The following is a 15,251-nucleotide window of genomic DNA, read 5'->3' on the forward strand; positions in this document are numbered from 1 at the left end:
TACGGTCGCAGGTTCGAATCCTGCCTCGGGCATGGATGTTGTGATGTCCTTAGGTTAGTTAGGTTTAAGTAGTTCTAAGTTCTAGGGGACTGATGACCACAGATGTTAAGTCCCATAGTGCTCAGAGCCATTACTTTAACATACAAAAAACACCTTTCTAACTTGGCCAAGAAGATACAAACACGAGTGAACCTTGTGAGAAAGTTGGCAGGCAGTACATGGGGAGCAACCACATCAGTCCTCCGAGGAGCATCCCTTGCACTGGTATACTTGGTTCAAATGGCTCTGAGCACTATAGGACTTAACTGCTGTGGTCATCAGTCCCCTAGAACTTAGAACTACTTAAACCTAACTAACCTAAAGACAGCACACACATCCATGCCCGAGGCAGGATTCGAACCTGCGACCGTAGCGGTCGCGCGGTTCCACACTGTAGCGCCTAGAACCGCTCGGCCACTGGTATACTCTGCAGTAGAATACTGTGCACCAGTTTGGCTCCGAAGTGCCCACATAGTGAAAGTAGACGCCCAACTGAACCCAGTTATGACAGTAATTAGTGGTACAGTCCGGTCTACACCTACTTGCTGGCTACCAGTGCTTTCAAACGTCTGTCCACCACACCTCCATCGAAAGGCTGCTCTTTACAACCTTTGTCAGCAAGTTTCTGAAAACAGCTCGATCCCTCTTCATGACGATTTGCTATCACTGCCAATGAAACGCCTCAAATCCAGAAAACCAGCATATGAAATGGGAGTCCAAATGCTATCCACAGGGTTCGACCGGGACGCAGAGTGGAAACGTGAGTGGCAAGCTACAAGAACCCTAAACCACGAACTTGTAGACAATCCAACAGTTCCAGTTCCAGGCTTCCACCAACCAAGGGAGGTGTGGGTGCAGTTAAACAGATATCGGACTGAAGAGGGTAGGTGCAAATACAACATGCACAAGTGGGGCTTTTCAAGTGACAGTGTGTGTGACTGTGGTGACACCCAAACAATGAGCCACATAGTGAATGAATGTCCAATCAGACGCTTCCCTGGTGGCATTGAGAATCTCCATCCAGCATCCCACGAGGCACTCCGCTGGATCGAGTCCATCAACATCTGAGTGTTATCTGAGCCGTTTTTAAACTTGTGCACTGTATATAATTTCACATATTCATTTTTATATATATTTCTTTGTTTTGCTAAATGTGTATTACTGTAATTGATACATACGTTGATAATAATGATAATGTACAAGATATAAAGCGGATAAAACTCAGCACATTATAAACATGTATCATCGCTAAAATATTTAAAAAATTACAAAATACGTAGCACTTTGTCCAAAAGGTCATGTACATATACATATCGCTCGCAGATGCTTGTTGTGTGGTAGAAATACTGTACACAGTAGCACATCTGAGTCAGTTTGTTCAGCGTAAGCAGCTGTAAGCAATATTTATTTGGACATGACCTATTGCTCAGGGTGCTGCGCGTTTTTAAATTTTTTAATTATTTTGACGATGACAAACGGTTATAATGTGCTGAGTTTTATCCATTTTACATCTTATTCGTGAGGTTCAGCGTAAAATGAACATGTTTTACTAGAAAAAATGTTGAAGACCTGAAGCTTACAGTTAACCCGTAAGTACTACGGATGGTCTCTCAGACCGCTATAGTTTTTCGTCTTGTGATGTTTCACACACCCCAGTAAGGTGAAGTGGACTCGTCTGTGTATCTTCCTATGGCAAGCTACACGTGCCAGAAATCTGTCATTGTTGTTACAATTTGTTTCTTATTCTTGGGCCTTGAGAGGTTTCACAGGTATACCATAGTGTTTGCGTGTTTTTTTTTTTTTTTTTTTTTGAACGTTACCCCTTTTCTTCGAGGTGAGAAAAGCTAGACCATCTCTGCATTGTTTTCTACACGAGACAGATATGGGTGTCCTAGAACGCCTCAGCGAATTCTGAGATGAAGACTTTGATGACAGTGATACTGACCTTGATTTCGTGTATTTATTGATCACGATACTAATTCGGAGAAAGAAACTGAAAATGATGAAGATGTGACACGTGATGACGATGGAGAAGCATACTTCTTCGGTAAGGCCAGAAAGACGTTTTCGATGGGGAAAACAGAAGCCGCTAACTTGTAAGAACAAGGCAAGTCGACATTGTCTTGCAGCTGCCTGGACTGCAACAGATTCCTAAAATTTTGAAAGACGATAAACATCAACATTTTGTTGTCCTTGATTGAAGTGAAAAACAAGTATCTGTGTCAACAGTGTGGTGTTCTGATTTGCTTAGAGAATTGTACGTCGGTCTGCGTGAAATGCTAGCAGAATGAAAGCGATTAAAATTTGACTCAGGGCCTCAGAAGAATATGTAAGGTAATTACTTTCTTCTTGATTTTTAAAATAAAAAATTGGAAAAATTTCTCCGCTGACAGAAATACAGGGTGGAATAATCGCTCTACGTGTGAAATGGTAACTAGTAAACTCAAAGCTGATTCCAAGTACAGTTTGTCATGACTGAAATGTGATTTCCATACAGTTATGTTGCGAATCTGTAATACTATCACTCTGATGATAATCTGTAAGTCAATAGAGAGGTAACTATGTGCTGTTATTTTAGCAACACGTAAAATAAAAATAAACTGCAAATTTTGCTGTCTTTTAGTTTTCAAAGTGTTTTAAATACTTCATTGTTTAAAAAATGCAAATTTCCGTGAAGTCTGTTTCCAAGAAGTGTAACGTACAGTAGGAAGTCATGAAAAACTATATTCACCAAAACAATTGTTTTATACATAAAAAATAAAAAGGCGGTCTGAGAGACCACTCCATAATAACTCCGTTCCTGTCACTTCCATAGTAGTTAAGGGTTAAGACTGTTGAAACCGACCGTTGTGAAAATATACAGGGTGGTCCATTGCTAGTGACCGGGCCAAATATCTCACGAAATAAGCTACAAACGAAAAAACTACAGAGAACGAAACTCGTCTATCTTGAAGGGGGAAACCAGATGGCGCTATGGTCGGCCCGCTAGATGGCACTGCCATATTTCAAACGGATATCAACAGCATTTTTTGAAGTAGGAACCCCCACTTCTTATTACATATTCGTGTAGTTCGTAAAGAAATATGATTGTTTTAGTTGGACCACTTTTTTCGCTTTGTGATAGATGGCGCTGTAATAGTCACAAACGTATAAGCACGTGGTATCACGTAACATTCCGCCAGCGTGGACGGTATTTGCTTCGTGGTACACTACCCGTGTTAAAATGGACCGTTTACCAACTGCGGAAAAGGTTGATATCGTGTTGATGTATGGCTATTGTGATCATACTGCCCAACGGGCGTGTGCTATGTATGCTGCTCGGTATACTGGACGATATCATCCAAGTGTCGGACCGTTCGCCGGATAGTTACGTTATCTAAGGGAACAGGAAGTGTTCAGCCACATGTGAAACGTCAACCACGACCTGCAACAAAAGATGATGCCCAAGTAGGTGTTTTAGCTGCTGTCGCGGCTAATCCGCACATCAGTAGCAGACAAATTACGCGAGAATTGGGAATCTCAAAAACTTGGGTGTTGAGAATGCTACAACAACATCGATTGCACCCGTACCATATTTCTATGCACCAGGAATTGCATGGAGACGACTTTGAACGTCGTGTACAGTTCTTCCACTGGGCACCAGAGAAATTACGGGACGATGACAGATTCTAGGCACGCGATCAGTTTAGTGACGAAACGTCATTCACCAACAGCGGTAACGTAAGCCGGCATAATATGTACTACTGGTCAGCGGAAAATCCACGATGGCTACGACAAGTGGAAAATCAGTGACCTTGGGGGGTTAATGTACGGTGCGGCATTATGGGAGGAAGGATAATTGGCCCCCATTTTATCGATGGCAATCTAAATGGTGCAATGTATGCTGATTTCCTTCGTAATGTTCTACCGATGTTGCTGCAAGATGTTTCACTGCATGGCAGAATGGCGATGTGCTTCAAACATGATGGATGTCCGGCACATAGCTCGCGTGGATAGCATTTTCATGACAGGTGGATTTTTTCGTCGAAGCACGAACGTTCACCGGATCTGACGTCCCCGGATTTCTTTCTATGGGGAAAGTTGAAGGATATTTGCTATCGTGATCCACCGACGACGCCTAACAACGTCAACGCATTGTCAATGGATGTGCGAACATAACGGAAGGGGAACTACTCGCTGTTGAGAGGAATGTCGTTACACGTATTGCCAAATGCACTGAGGTTGACGGACATCATTTTGAGCATTTATTGCATTAATGTGGTATTCACAGGTAATCACGCTGCAACAGCATGCGTTCTCAGAAGTGATAAGTTCACAAAGGCACATGTATCACACTGGAACAACCGAAATAAAATGTTCAAACGTACCTACGTTCTGTATTTTAATTTTAAAGAAACTACCTGTTACCAACTGTTCGTCTAAAATTGTGAGCCTTATGTTTGTGACTATTACAGCGCCATCTATCACAAAGCGAAAAAAGTGGTCCAACTAAAACATTCATATTTCTTTACGTACTACATGAATATGTAATAAAAATGGGGGTTCCTATTTTTAAAAAATCGCAGTTGACATCCCTTTGACCTATGACAGCGCCATCTAGCGGGCCAACCATAGCGCAATCTGGTCTCCCCCTTCAAGCTAGACAAGTTTCGTTCTTTGTAGTTTTTTCGTTTGACGCTTATTTCATGAGATATTTGGCCCGGTCACGATCAGTGGACCACCCTATATATATATATATATATATATATATATATATATATATATATATATATATGGTCGCCCTTCCATAATCTCATAATCAAAAAGTTCAGTTTATTTACCTCTCATCCTCAAGGCCACTGCCTAGCTTGTCCGTCCAGCACATTTTGTCCACAACCCTTCTGAGCGGCACGTCCGGCTGTGTTGCAGGAGCGGTCGAGGCGTGTGATGTAGCAGGGGAGCCATGGCGCCGAGTATGAGCTGGTCGTCGCTCGTCGTGGTGGCGGCGGCGGCGCTGGTGGCGGTGACGGGCCGGGCGAGCGCCCAGCCGGGCGACTGGTCGTCCAACTGCCCGCAGGCGTGCAAGTGCAAGTGGGTGTCGAGCCGCAAGACGGCCGAGTGCACCAACGCCAGCCTCAGCGCCGTGCCCGCAGACCTCAGCCACGAGGTGCAGGCGCTCTACCTGTCGGGCAACGTCATTCCCGCCATCACCGACAACGCCTTCCGGTAGGAGCCGCCGTCTGCTTATTCCACATTTTCCTGCGATCCTTGTCAGATTAATGAAGTGAAACAATGATTTCGACTCTCTTTCTCTATCTGTCGCTTGGGCCTTGTCTCGCAGTTACGCAGGGTCAGGCATCGTTAATCGGATTTGGCATGTTAATGGTTAAGGGGTGGCCGGATGCCCTTCCTGCCGCCACCCCGTACTCCCCGGGACGGAAATAGTGTACCCCAACTGTCTGCGTCGAGTGTAATCCGTGGAATAGTGCGAATGTGTTCAGATGTCTGCGAGCCGTGGAACTGAGGCGGAACATGAGGACCAGCACGGTATTCACTTAGCGGGATGTGGAAAACCGCCTAAAAACCACATCCAGGCTGGCCGGCACATCGGCCCTCGTCGTTAACCCGCCGGGCGGATTCGATCCGGGGCCGGCGCGCCTACCCGAGTCCAGGAAGCAGCGCGTTAGCGCTCGCTCCCTCTCCCTCTCCCTCTCTCTCTCTCTCTCTCTCTCTCTCTCTCTCTCTCTCTCTCTCACACACACACACACACACACACACACGAAACCTGGCAGAAAACACAAAGGAATATTCTGGTCGCATGTAAAGTATACCAACGACAAGATTAAATCGATACCTTCACTGTGCGATTACGATGGAGCTTTTACTGATGGCAGTGCCGGTAAACCAGAGTTATTAAGCACGGTTTTGCGGAATTCCTTCACCAAGGAAGACGAATTAAATATTGGAGATATTGAATCAAGAACAATTACCACTACGAGTAACTTACAAGGGAACCTCCCCATCGCACCCCCCTCAGATTTAGTTATAAGTTGGCACAGTGGATAGGCCTTGAAAAACTGAACACAGATCAATCGTGAAAACAGGAATAAGTTATGTGGAACTATGAAAAAAATAAGCAAAATATACAAACTGAGTAGTCCGTGCGCAAGATAGGCAACACCAAGGAGAGTGTGAGCTCAGGAGCGCCGTGGTCGCGTGGTTAGAGTGAGCAGCTGCGGAACGAGAGGTCCTTGGTTCAAATCTTCCGTCGAGTGAATAGTTTAATTTTTTATTTTCAGACAATCATCACCACACGTACTGTTTATCAACAAATGTAGTAAATAATCATACAAATGTTCGACAATCGTTCGGTCCCTTAAGGAACTTTCCGATTCCTTACAGATCGGAAAATATTCATTGACCTTGTTATTGAAGTCGCGCTATATTTGCTGGATTCAAATTGCCCACGGAACACATCTCGCGTATTTAATGCACTCTCGTCCAAAGTAGTGAACAGTCAACTGCCAGCCAGGGAGCCTCGTTAGCAGGAATACTCTCTCTTCCGTGCGCTGTAGTCGACTGACGTCGTGTGTTTCGATGTTTGTTTAGGTGTAGCGTCCCCATACTACGGCGCAGTTACCTCGCATCGGACGGACGGACGGTCAGATAATAATTTTCTAAAAATAAAAAAATTAAACTTTTCTCTCGAGGGAAGACTTAAATCAAGGACCTCTTGTTCCGCAGCTGCTCACACTAACCAAGCGACCACGACGCTCCTGAGCTCACACTATCCTTGATGTTGCCTATCTTGCACGTGGACTACTCAGTTTGTATGTTTTGCTTATTTTTTTCATAGTTCCACACAACTTATTCCTGTTGGCTCCTTTGATCTGTGTTCAGTTTTTCAAGGCCTATCCACTGTGCCAACTTATAACTAAATCTGAGGGGGGTGCGATGGGGAGGTTCCCTCGTTAGAAGTAGATATCCTCGGTGTACCGAAGCAACTGAAAACTCTTAACAAAGGCAAGACCTCCGGTCCAGATTGTATATCAGTCAGGTTCCTTTCAGAGTACGCTGATATAATAGCTCCATACTTAGCAGTCATACACAACTGGTCGTTCGCAGAAAGATCCGTAACCAAAGACTGGAAAGTTGCACAAATCACACCAATACCCCACAAAGGAAATAGGAGTAAAACTTCCTGGCAGATTAAAATTGTGTGCCGGACCGAGGCTCGAACTCGGGACCTTTGCCTTTCGAGGGCAAGTGCTCTACCAACTGAGCTATCCAAGCACGACTCACGACCCGTCCTCGCAGCTTCAATTCTGCCAGTACCTCGTCTCCTACCATCCAAACTTCACAGAAGCTCTTCTGCGAACCTTGCAGAAGTAGCACTCTTGGAAGAAAGGATATTGCGGAGACATGGCTTATCCACAGCCCGCAGGATACTTCCAGAAAGGTAGGAGACGAGGTACTGGCAGAATTGAAGCTGTGAGGACAGGTCGTGAGTCGTGCTTGGGTAGCTCAGTTGGTAGAGCAACTGCCCGCGGAGAACAGGTCCCGAGTTCGAGTCTCGGTCCGTAACACAGTTTTAATCTACCAGGCAGTTTCATATTAGCGCACACTCAGCTGCAAATTGAAAATCTCATTCCGAAAATAGGAGTAATCCGATGAATTACAGACCAACATTACTAACGTCGATTTGCAACAGGATACTGGGACATATACTTCGCTCGAACATAATGAATATCTTCGAAGATAGTGATTTATTGACAAATAGTCAACACGGATTCAGGAAATATAGTTCTTGTGAAACACATCTATTCTGTCTTTGTTCTCATGAGGTAGTGAGTGCTCTCTACAGATTAACAACCCTTTAGATTTCCAGAAAACTTTTGACACCATTCCTCACAAGCGATTTCTAGTCAAATTGCGCACCTATGGAGCATCGTTTCAGTTGTGTGACTGGATTCGTGATTTCCTGTCAGAAAGGCCACAGTTCTTAATAACTGGCGGAAAGTCACGTAGTAAAACACAAGTAATATCTAGCGTTCCCCAGGGATGTTTTATGGGCTCTTGCTTATTTAGGTGAATGATGTAGGAGACAATCTGAGTGGCCCTCTTAGAATGTTTGCAGATGCTGCTGCCTTTTATCGCCATTTGAAATTATCAGATGATCAAAATGAATTTCAGAATGATTTCAACACATACGTGTGTGGTGCAAAAAGTGACAGTTGACTAAATAATAAAAAGTGTGAAGTCACACACATGAGTACCAAAAGGAATCCATTAAATTTCGGTTGCACGATAACTTACACATTTAAAAGCCGTAAATTTAACTAACTGCATAAGGATTACAGTTGCAAATAACTTAAGGGGGATAGGACGTCAAAAATTTTTAAAAAATCGACTTTTCAAAAAGATGCCTATATTTTGTAGCGCACATCTTCCTGAGTAGTTTGATGTATGTTGTTATTGTTGTTGTGGTCTTCAGTCCTGAGACTGGTTTGATGCAGCTCTCCATGCTACTCTATCCTGTGCAAGCTTCTTCATCTCCCAGTACCCACTGCAACCTACATCCTTCTGAATCTGCTTAGTGTATTCATCTCTTGGTCTCCCTCTACGATTTTTATCCTCCATGCTGCCCTCTAATGCTAAATTTGTGATCCCTTGATGCCCCAGAACATGTCCTACCAACCGATCTCTTCTTCTAGTCAGATTGTGCCACAAACTTCTCTTCTCCCCAATCCTATTCAGTACTTCCTCATTAATTACGTGATCTACCCATCTAATCTTCAGCATTCTTCTGTAGCACCACATTTCGAAAGCTTCTATATATATATATATATATATATATATATATATATATATATATATATATATATATATATATATATATATATATATGAGAGATTACAATGCACGTTATTTGGTCTTAAGTGTACCAGGATGCAGCGCCATACCTCTTTGCACAGCATTCTTCTGTCATACATGTATACATTTGTAAGTATATTTCGTTCTATAGAATTCGAATGTTTAAATATTCCGCCAGAGATTGACATATGCGAAATAAAGTATTATTGACATCGATACTTTCTCTGCTGCTATCGAAGTGCATTGTTTTGATCGCTGATTTTGCCTGTTCTCTGTTTTGAAAGGCTTGTAGTGTGGTGGTGTGAATTTCGAAACGATTTTCATTTGGCTGTGTGTTCGTTTGCGGCATATTATCGCTTAAAATGCCTAGAATTCGTTGTTTCAACAGTGAACAACGTCACCAGGCCAATGGATACACAGTAAAGGGTTCTACAACAAATGTTACTGCGTACACACTGCCACTGGAAACATGTTTCTGCCGGAAACATTGTTTTCTGCGATGTTTCGCAAATGTTTCCGACTTTGTTTCTGGTCTCTGTTTCCGTCCACACTGGCGGCAAACATTTCTCGTGTGTTCACGCCGTCTGCAGTGCCCCTTGTGTTTTAGTGTTCGTATCGTCTGCTGCTGCGTTATGTCTGGTGTCGAAGAAACAATAATGATATGTGGAGCTGCATTATTAATGCTAGAAGGTTTACACAAACAAAATGAAAGGCTCCTCGTCGTTGTTGGAGAAAAACATTCTATAGAAGAACTGGCGGAAATAACCTGCTACGTGAGCTGAGTATGGAAGACGGCTCTGGCTTCCGCAACTTCACTCGTATCTCACCTACCGATTTTGAATATCTGGCAAATATGATATCACCATTTGTTTCAAAAAAAGACACGAATTTCAGGAAAGCTATTTCAGTCAACCAAAGGCTTGCAGTTACTCTTCGTTTCCTGGCAACAGGAGATTCATTTCAGAGCGTATTTATTTCGCATTTCGAAACAAGCAATATCTAAAATAGTACCTGAAGAATGTGGAGCTCTGGTGGAAGTACTGAAGGATTATGTAAAGGTAAGTAAATGAAAAACATCGTTAAGTAAGCACATTTTCGAAGTTTTATTATTTCTCAATTACGTTACATAATTCATCAAACACAACTTCTTCAACTGCGTTGTCACTGTCTTCATAGCTTGTAAATGTAACAGGGGAATTGTTACTTGATGATGATGATGATGATGATGATGATGGCCCTGCTACATTCATACCCCTTTTCAACTGCTCACTTTCTAAATACGCTACATGTTGTTTCATTAGTACATTATTAAGCAAAGCCATTGTTTTTGCTCGTTCTAACTCGGGCAATTTCCTTAAAACTGATGCCACATACTGCCCATACGCACTGCATTCATCGTCCTTGTCTTCTTGCTTTTGCAGCACTTTAGTTAGCAATTGAGACGCAATCTTGAAGGGTTGCTGCATGTCTTTTTTCTCGCCCATCCTTCTGAGTTTTGGTGGTGGAGGACTAGAAGGTCCAGCTGCAACCTCTTCATCCTCATTTGTGCCCTCTGGCGAATGTACGAAAACCTGAAAATCAAATTTCTTTCTTTCAGATACCTGCGACTGAAAACGACTGGAGTGAAACAGCATGTTTATTCTCACAGATCCTTCGGTTCCCCCATTGTGTCGGAGCAATTGACGGGAAACATATCGTGCTACAGTGCCCTGTTGGTAGTGGAAGTGAATATTATAATTATAAAGGTTCATTCAGCATTGTGCTGCTTGCTGTCGTCGATGCCAGCTACAACTTTTTGTACGCAGATATCGGCTGCCAAGGCAGAATATCAGATGGTGGTGTGTTCAAAAACGCGAGCATAAATGAGTTAATTAACAAAAAGAAACTTAACTCGCCACATGCTGAATGCTCACCAGGTGACACCAAGGCCCTACTATATGATTTGGAGCAGACGATGCTTTTCCCTTACAGGAAAACATTATGAAACCCTACCCGGGAAAACATGTTAAAGGTTCAAAAGAGAGAGTTTTTAATTACAGACTTTCAAGGGCCAGAATGGTTGTTGAGAACACTTTCGGCTTTATGGCTTCAGTTTTTCGTGTGTTTAGAAAACCTATGTTGCTACAACCGGAGAAGGCAAAAACTGTCACACTTACAGCTGTATGTCTCCACAATTTTTTAAGGCGAAATGCTGCGGCAAGGAACCAGTACACCCCACATGGAAGCTTCGATTCCTACGATTTACAAACAGGTGAAATGATTCCAGGCACATGGAGACGAGATGACACTGCATCAGTTTTCATTTCAGCACAGAACATACCAAGGAAAGCTGCTTCCACGAATAAACAAATTCGAGACGAATTTGCTAATTATTTTTTAAGCCCACAAGGAAGTGTACCGTGGCAAAATAACTATGGGTGAATGTGACTGTGTACTATAAAATACAAATAAAGACAAACAAGCATAATTTTCGTACCTCATTTTCAACAGTATCTGTTGTCTCCTTTGGCTCATGTACATCGTCCAAGAACTGCAGCAGCCGATAGCCGAACCAGTTCGAGTCATATGCAGTGTCTGCACCACTACCAGATGGTCTGCTGGCAATAATTTTTCTTTTTTCGCGCCTGTACGCAACCACGAGCGATAGTATTTTTTTCTTTACACTTCCCTTGTCCGTGCCAAAAGTTGCTGCAATTTTTGCAAGAGCGTCGTGTTTTTTGACGGTGTTTTTGTATTCCTTGCTCCGGACGTTCCATAAACAATCCTCCCCCTGGTACATTGCAATTAAATCGACAATTTGTTGCCTTGACCACTCCATTATTCTACAAAAACAAAGCGAAAACGAAAACGACAGTAAACAGAACACCACTAAACAGTTGACGACACACACACACACACACACACACATACGCTAGCGCTGTGCAGCGGTGACAAGTGGTAGCTAGCCTGAAACATTGTTTCCTTTGATCTGTACCGACACTGCTACGGATAGATGTTTCTGTGTTTCCAAACATGTTTCGAAACATGTTTCCAAATGGTGTCCACATCAAGCTACCGGAAACATGTTTTGAAAACATGTTTCAGTCTCAGTGTGTACGCGGCTTTACACTAGTGGGATGACTCGTCGGCTTTGAGCAATGGCGTCATACGTAAGGCTGAGACGCTACGTATTGGCAATCTATGAAAGCAACGGATCATACGCGTTAACAAACGAATGTAGCGTATGATAAAATTACAACCACATTGACGCAGTTATTTACGTAGTCATGAATTATATGGAAACGAACCGAAGATAACGAAAATAATAACAAGAATTAAAAACAAATTTTCTTGTCTGATAAGAAGTATTCTCGTAATTTAAGCGACTAGAAAAGCACAGAAAATCTTTAAGTTGCATTACAGTAAAGCGCGTGGTGAAGTCATACTGTTATAAATTAACGTTAATTTTATACTAATTGCTGACTCTAACGGGCTAAGCGTAGGAAAGTGGGTGGTTTTGGGCGGGAAGGCACTAAAATGTATCAGAAAAACGGGAAAATTAAATGAATGACAACAAATGCGAAACAGTAGCATAAAATATGGAGAAACCGACACACTAAATTCTAAAAGAAAAGTCATTACATGACAAACTAATATCTACAAAAAATAAAGAATATTGGAATCGATAACTAGAATTAAACTATGTAGGTAAATTCCAATTACAGATTCCAATCGCTCCGTGATTCATATATAAATTATTTTTGCAGTTGAAAGCACTGAAACATAATACCATTTCCACGTAAGTAATTGCTCTCTAAAACCGCCGCGGTCTGTAGCAAAAATTGGAATCAGTAACTCGAACTGACCTTCTATACAGGTCAATTCTAGCTACCCATTCCAATATTAGTAGCCTTTCTGCAGTAGTTCAGAGAGCAATTATAAATGCAGAAATCATATTAGCCTACATTCTAGTGCACACACGTGCTGACAAAACGGTATAATTAATGAATCATTGAATGGCTGGAATCGGTAACTAGAAGTGACTTGTTGTTGTTGTTGTTGTTGTTGTTGTTGTGGTCTTCAGTCCTGAGACTGGTTTGATGCAGCTCTCCATGCTACTCTATCCTGTGCAAGCCTCTTCATCTCCCAGTACCTACTGCAATCTACATCCTTCTGAATCTGCTTAGTGTATTCATATCTTGGCCTTCCTCTACGATTTTTACCCTCCACGCTGCCCTCCAATACTAAATTGGTGATCCCTTGATGCCTCAGAACATGTCCTACCAACCGATCCCTTCTTCTGGTCAAGTTGTGCCACAAACTTCTCTTCTCCCCAATCCTATTCAATACTTCCTCATTAGTTATGTGATCTACCCATCTAATCTTCAGCATTCTTCTGCAGCACCACATTTCGAAAGCTTCTATTCTCTTCTTGTTCAAACTATTTATCGTCCATGTTTCACTTCCATACATGGCTACACTCCATACAAATACTTTCAGAAATGACTTCCTGACACTTAAATCTATACTCGATGTTAACAAATTTCTCTTCTTCAGAAACGCTTTCCTTGCCATTTCCAGTCTACATTTTATATCCTCTCTACTTCGACCATCATCAGTTATTTTGCTCCCCAAATAGCAAAACTCCTTTACTACTTTAAGTGTCTCATTTCCTAATCTAATTCCCTCAGCATCACCCGACTTAATTAGACTACATTCCATTATCCTTGTTTTGCTTTTGTTGATGTTCATCTTATATCCTCCTTTCAAGACACTGTCCATTCCATTCAACTGCTCTTCCAAGTCCTTTGCTATCTCTGACAGAATTACAATGTCATCAGCGAACCTCAAAGTTTTTATTTCTTCTCCATGGATTTTAATACCTACTCCGAACTTTTCCCTTGTTTCCTTTACTTCTTGCTCAATATACAGATTGAATAACATCAGGGAGAGGCTACAACCCTGTCTCACTCCCTTCCCAACCACTGCTTCCTTTTATGCCCCTCGACTCTTATAACTGCCATCTGGTTTCTGTACAAATTGTAAATAGCCTTTCGCTCCCTGTATTTTACACTTGCCACCTTCAGAATTTGAAAGAGAGTATTCCAGTCAACATTGTCAAAAGCTTTCTCTAAGTCTACAAATGCTAGAAACGTAGGTTTGCCTTTCCTCAATCTTTCCTCCAAGATACGTCGTAGGGTCAGTACTGCCTCACGTGTTCCTACACTTCTACGGAATCCAAACTGATCTTCCCCGCGGTTGGCTTCTACTAGTTTTTCCATTCTTCTGTAAAGAATTCGTGTTAGTATTTTGCAGCTGTGACTTATTAAACTGATAGTTCGGTAATTTTCACATCTGTCAACACCTGCTTTCTTTGGGATTGGAATTATTATATTCTTCTTGAAGTCTGAGGGTATTTCGCCTGTTTCATATATCTTGCTCACCAGATGGTAGAGTTTTGTCAGGACTGGCTCTCCCAAGGCCATCAGTAGTTCCAATGGAATGTTGTCTACTCTGGGGGCCTTGTTTCGACTCAGGTCTTTCAGTGCTCTGTCAAATTCTTCACGCAGTATCATATCTCCCATTTCATCTTCATCTACATCCTCTTCCATTTCCATAATATTGTCCTCAAGTACATCGCCCTTGTATAGACCCTCTATATACTCCTTCCACCTTTCTGCTTTCCCTTCTTTGCTTAGAACTGGGTTTCCATCTGAGCTCTTGATATACATACAAGTCGTTCTCTTATCTCCAAATGTCTCTTTAATTTTCCTGTAGACAGTATCTATCTTACCCCTAGTGAGATAGGCCTCTACATCCTTACATTTGTCCTCTAGCCATCCCTGCTTAGCCATTTTGCACTTCCTGTCGATCTCATTTTTGAGACGTTTGTATTCCTTTTTGCCTGCTTCATTTACTGCATTTTTATATTTTCTCCTTTCATCAATTAAATTCAATATTTCTTCTGTTACCCAAGGATTTCTACTAGCCCTCGTTCTTTTACCTACATGATCCTCTGCTGCCTTCGCTACTTCATCCCTCAAAGCTACCCATTCTTCTTCTACTGTGTTTCTTTCCCCCATTCCTGTCAATTGTTCCCTTATGCTCTCCCTGAAACTCTGTACAACCTCTGTTCTGGTTCTTTCAGTTTATCCAGGTCCCATCTCCTTAAATTCCCACCTTTTTGCAGTTTCTTCAGTTTTAATCTACAGGTCATAACCAATAGATTGTGGTCAGAGTCCACATCTGCCCCTGGAAATGTCTTACAATTTAAAACCTGGTTCCTAAATCTCTGTCTTACCATTATATAATCTATCTGATACCTTTTAGTATATCCAGGGTTCTTCCATGTATACAACCTTCTTTCATGATTCTTAAAC

General features: G+C 42.2%; 1 protein-coding gene and 1 non-coding gene across 4 annotated transcripts in view; one reads left to right on the top strand and one right to left on the bottom strand.

Annotated features, from left to right (window-relative positions):
* The window catches only part of LOC126412327 (leucine-rich repeat-containing protein 24-like), a 960,970-nt gene that overhangs the window by 897,422 nt on the left and 48,297 nt on the right, over positions 1 to 15,251 (top strand). For all 3 annotated transcript variants that reach the window (XM_050081849.1, XM_050081850.1, XM_050081847.1), the window contains one exon: positions 4,948 to 5,244. In XM_050081849.1, coding sequence (XP_049937806.1) covers positions 4,982 to 5,244 — 263 coding nt within the window. In that variant the 5' untranslated portion in view covers positions 4,948 to 4,981. The remainder of the gene's footprint in view (positions 1 to 4,947; positions 5,245 to 15,251) is intronic.
* Trnas-cga (transfer RNA serine (anticodon CGA)) lies at positions 7,238 to 7,312 on the bottom strand. The gene has a single exon. It is a non-coding gene; the product is annotated as a tRNA-Ser (tRNA).

The sequence above is a fragment of the Schistocerca serialis genome, chromosome 7 (genome assembly GCF_023864345.2).
Source record: "Schistocerca serialis cubense isolate TAMUIC-IGC-003099 chromosome 7, iqSchSeri2.2, whole genome shotgun sequence".
NCBI classification, from domain to species: domain Eukaryota; kingdom Metazoa; phylum Arthropoda; class Insecta; order Orthoptera; family Acrididae; genus Schistocerca; species Schistocerca serialis.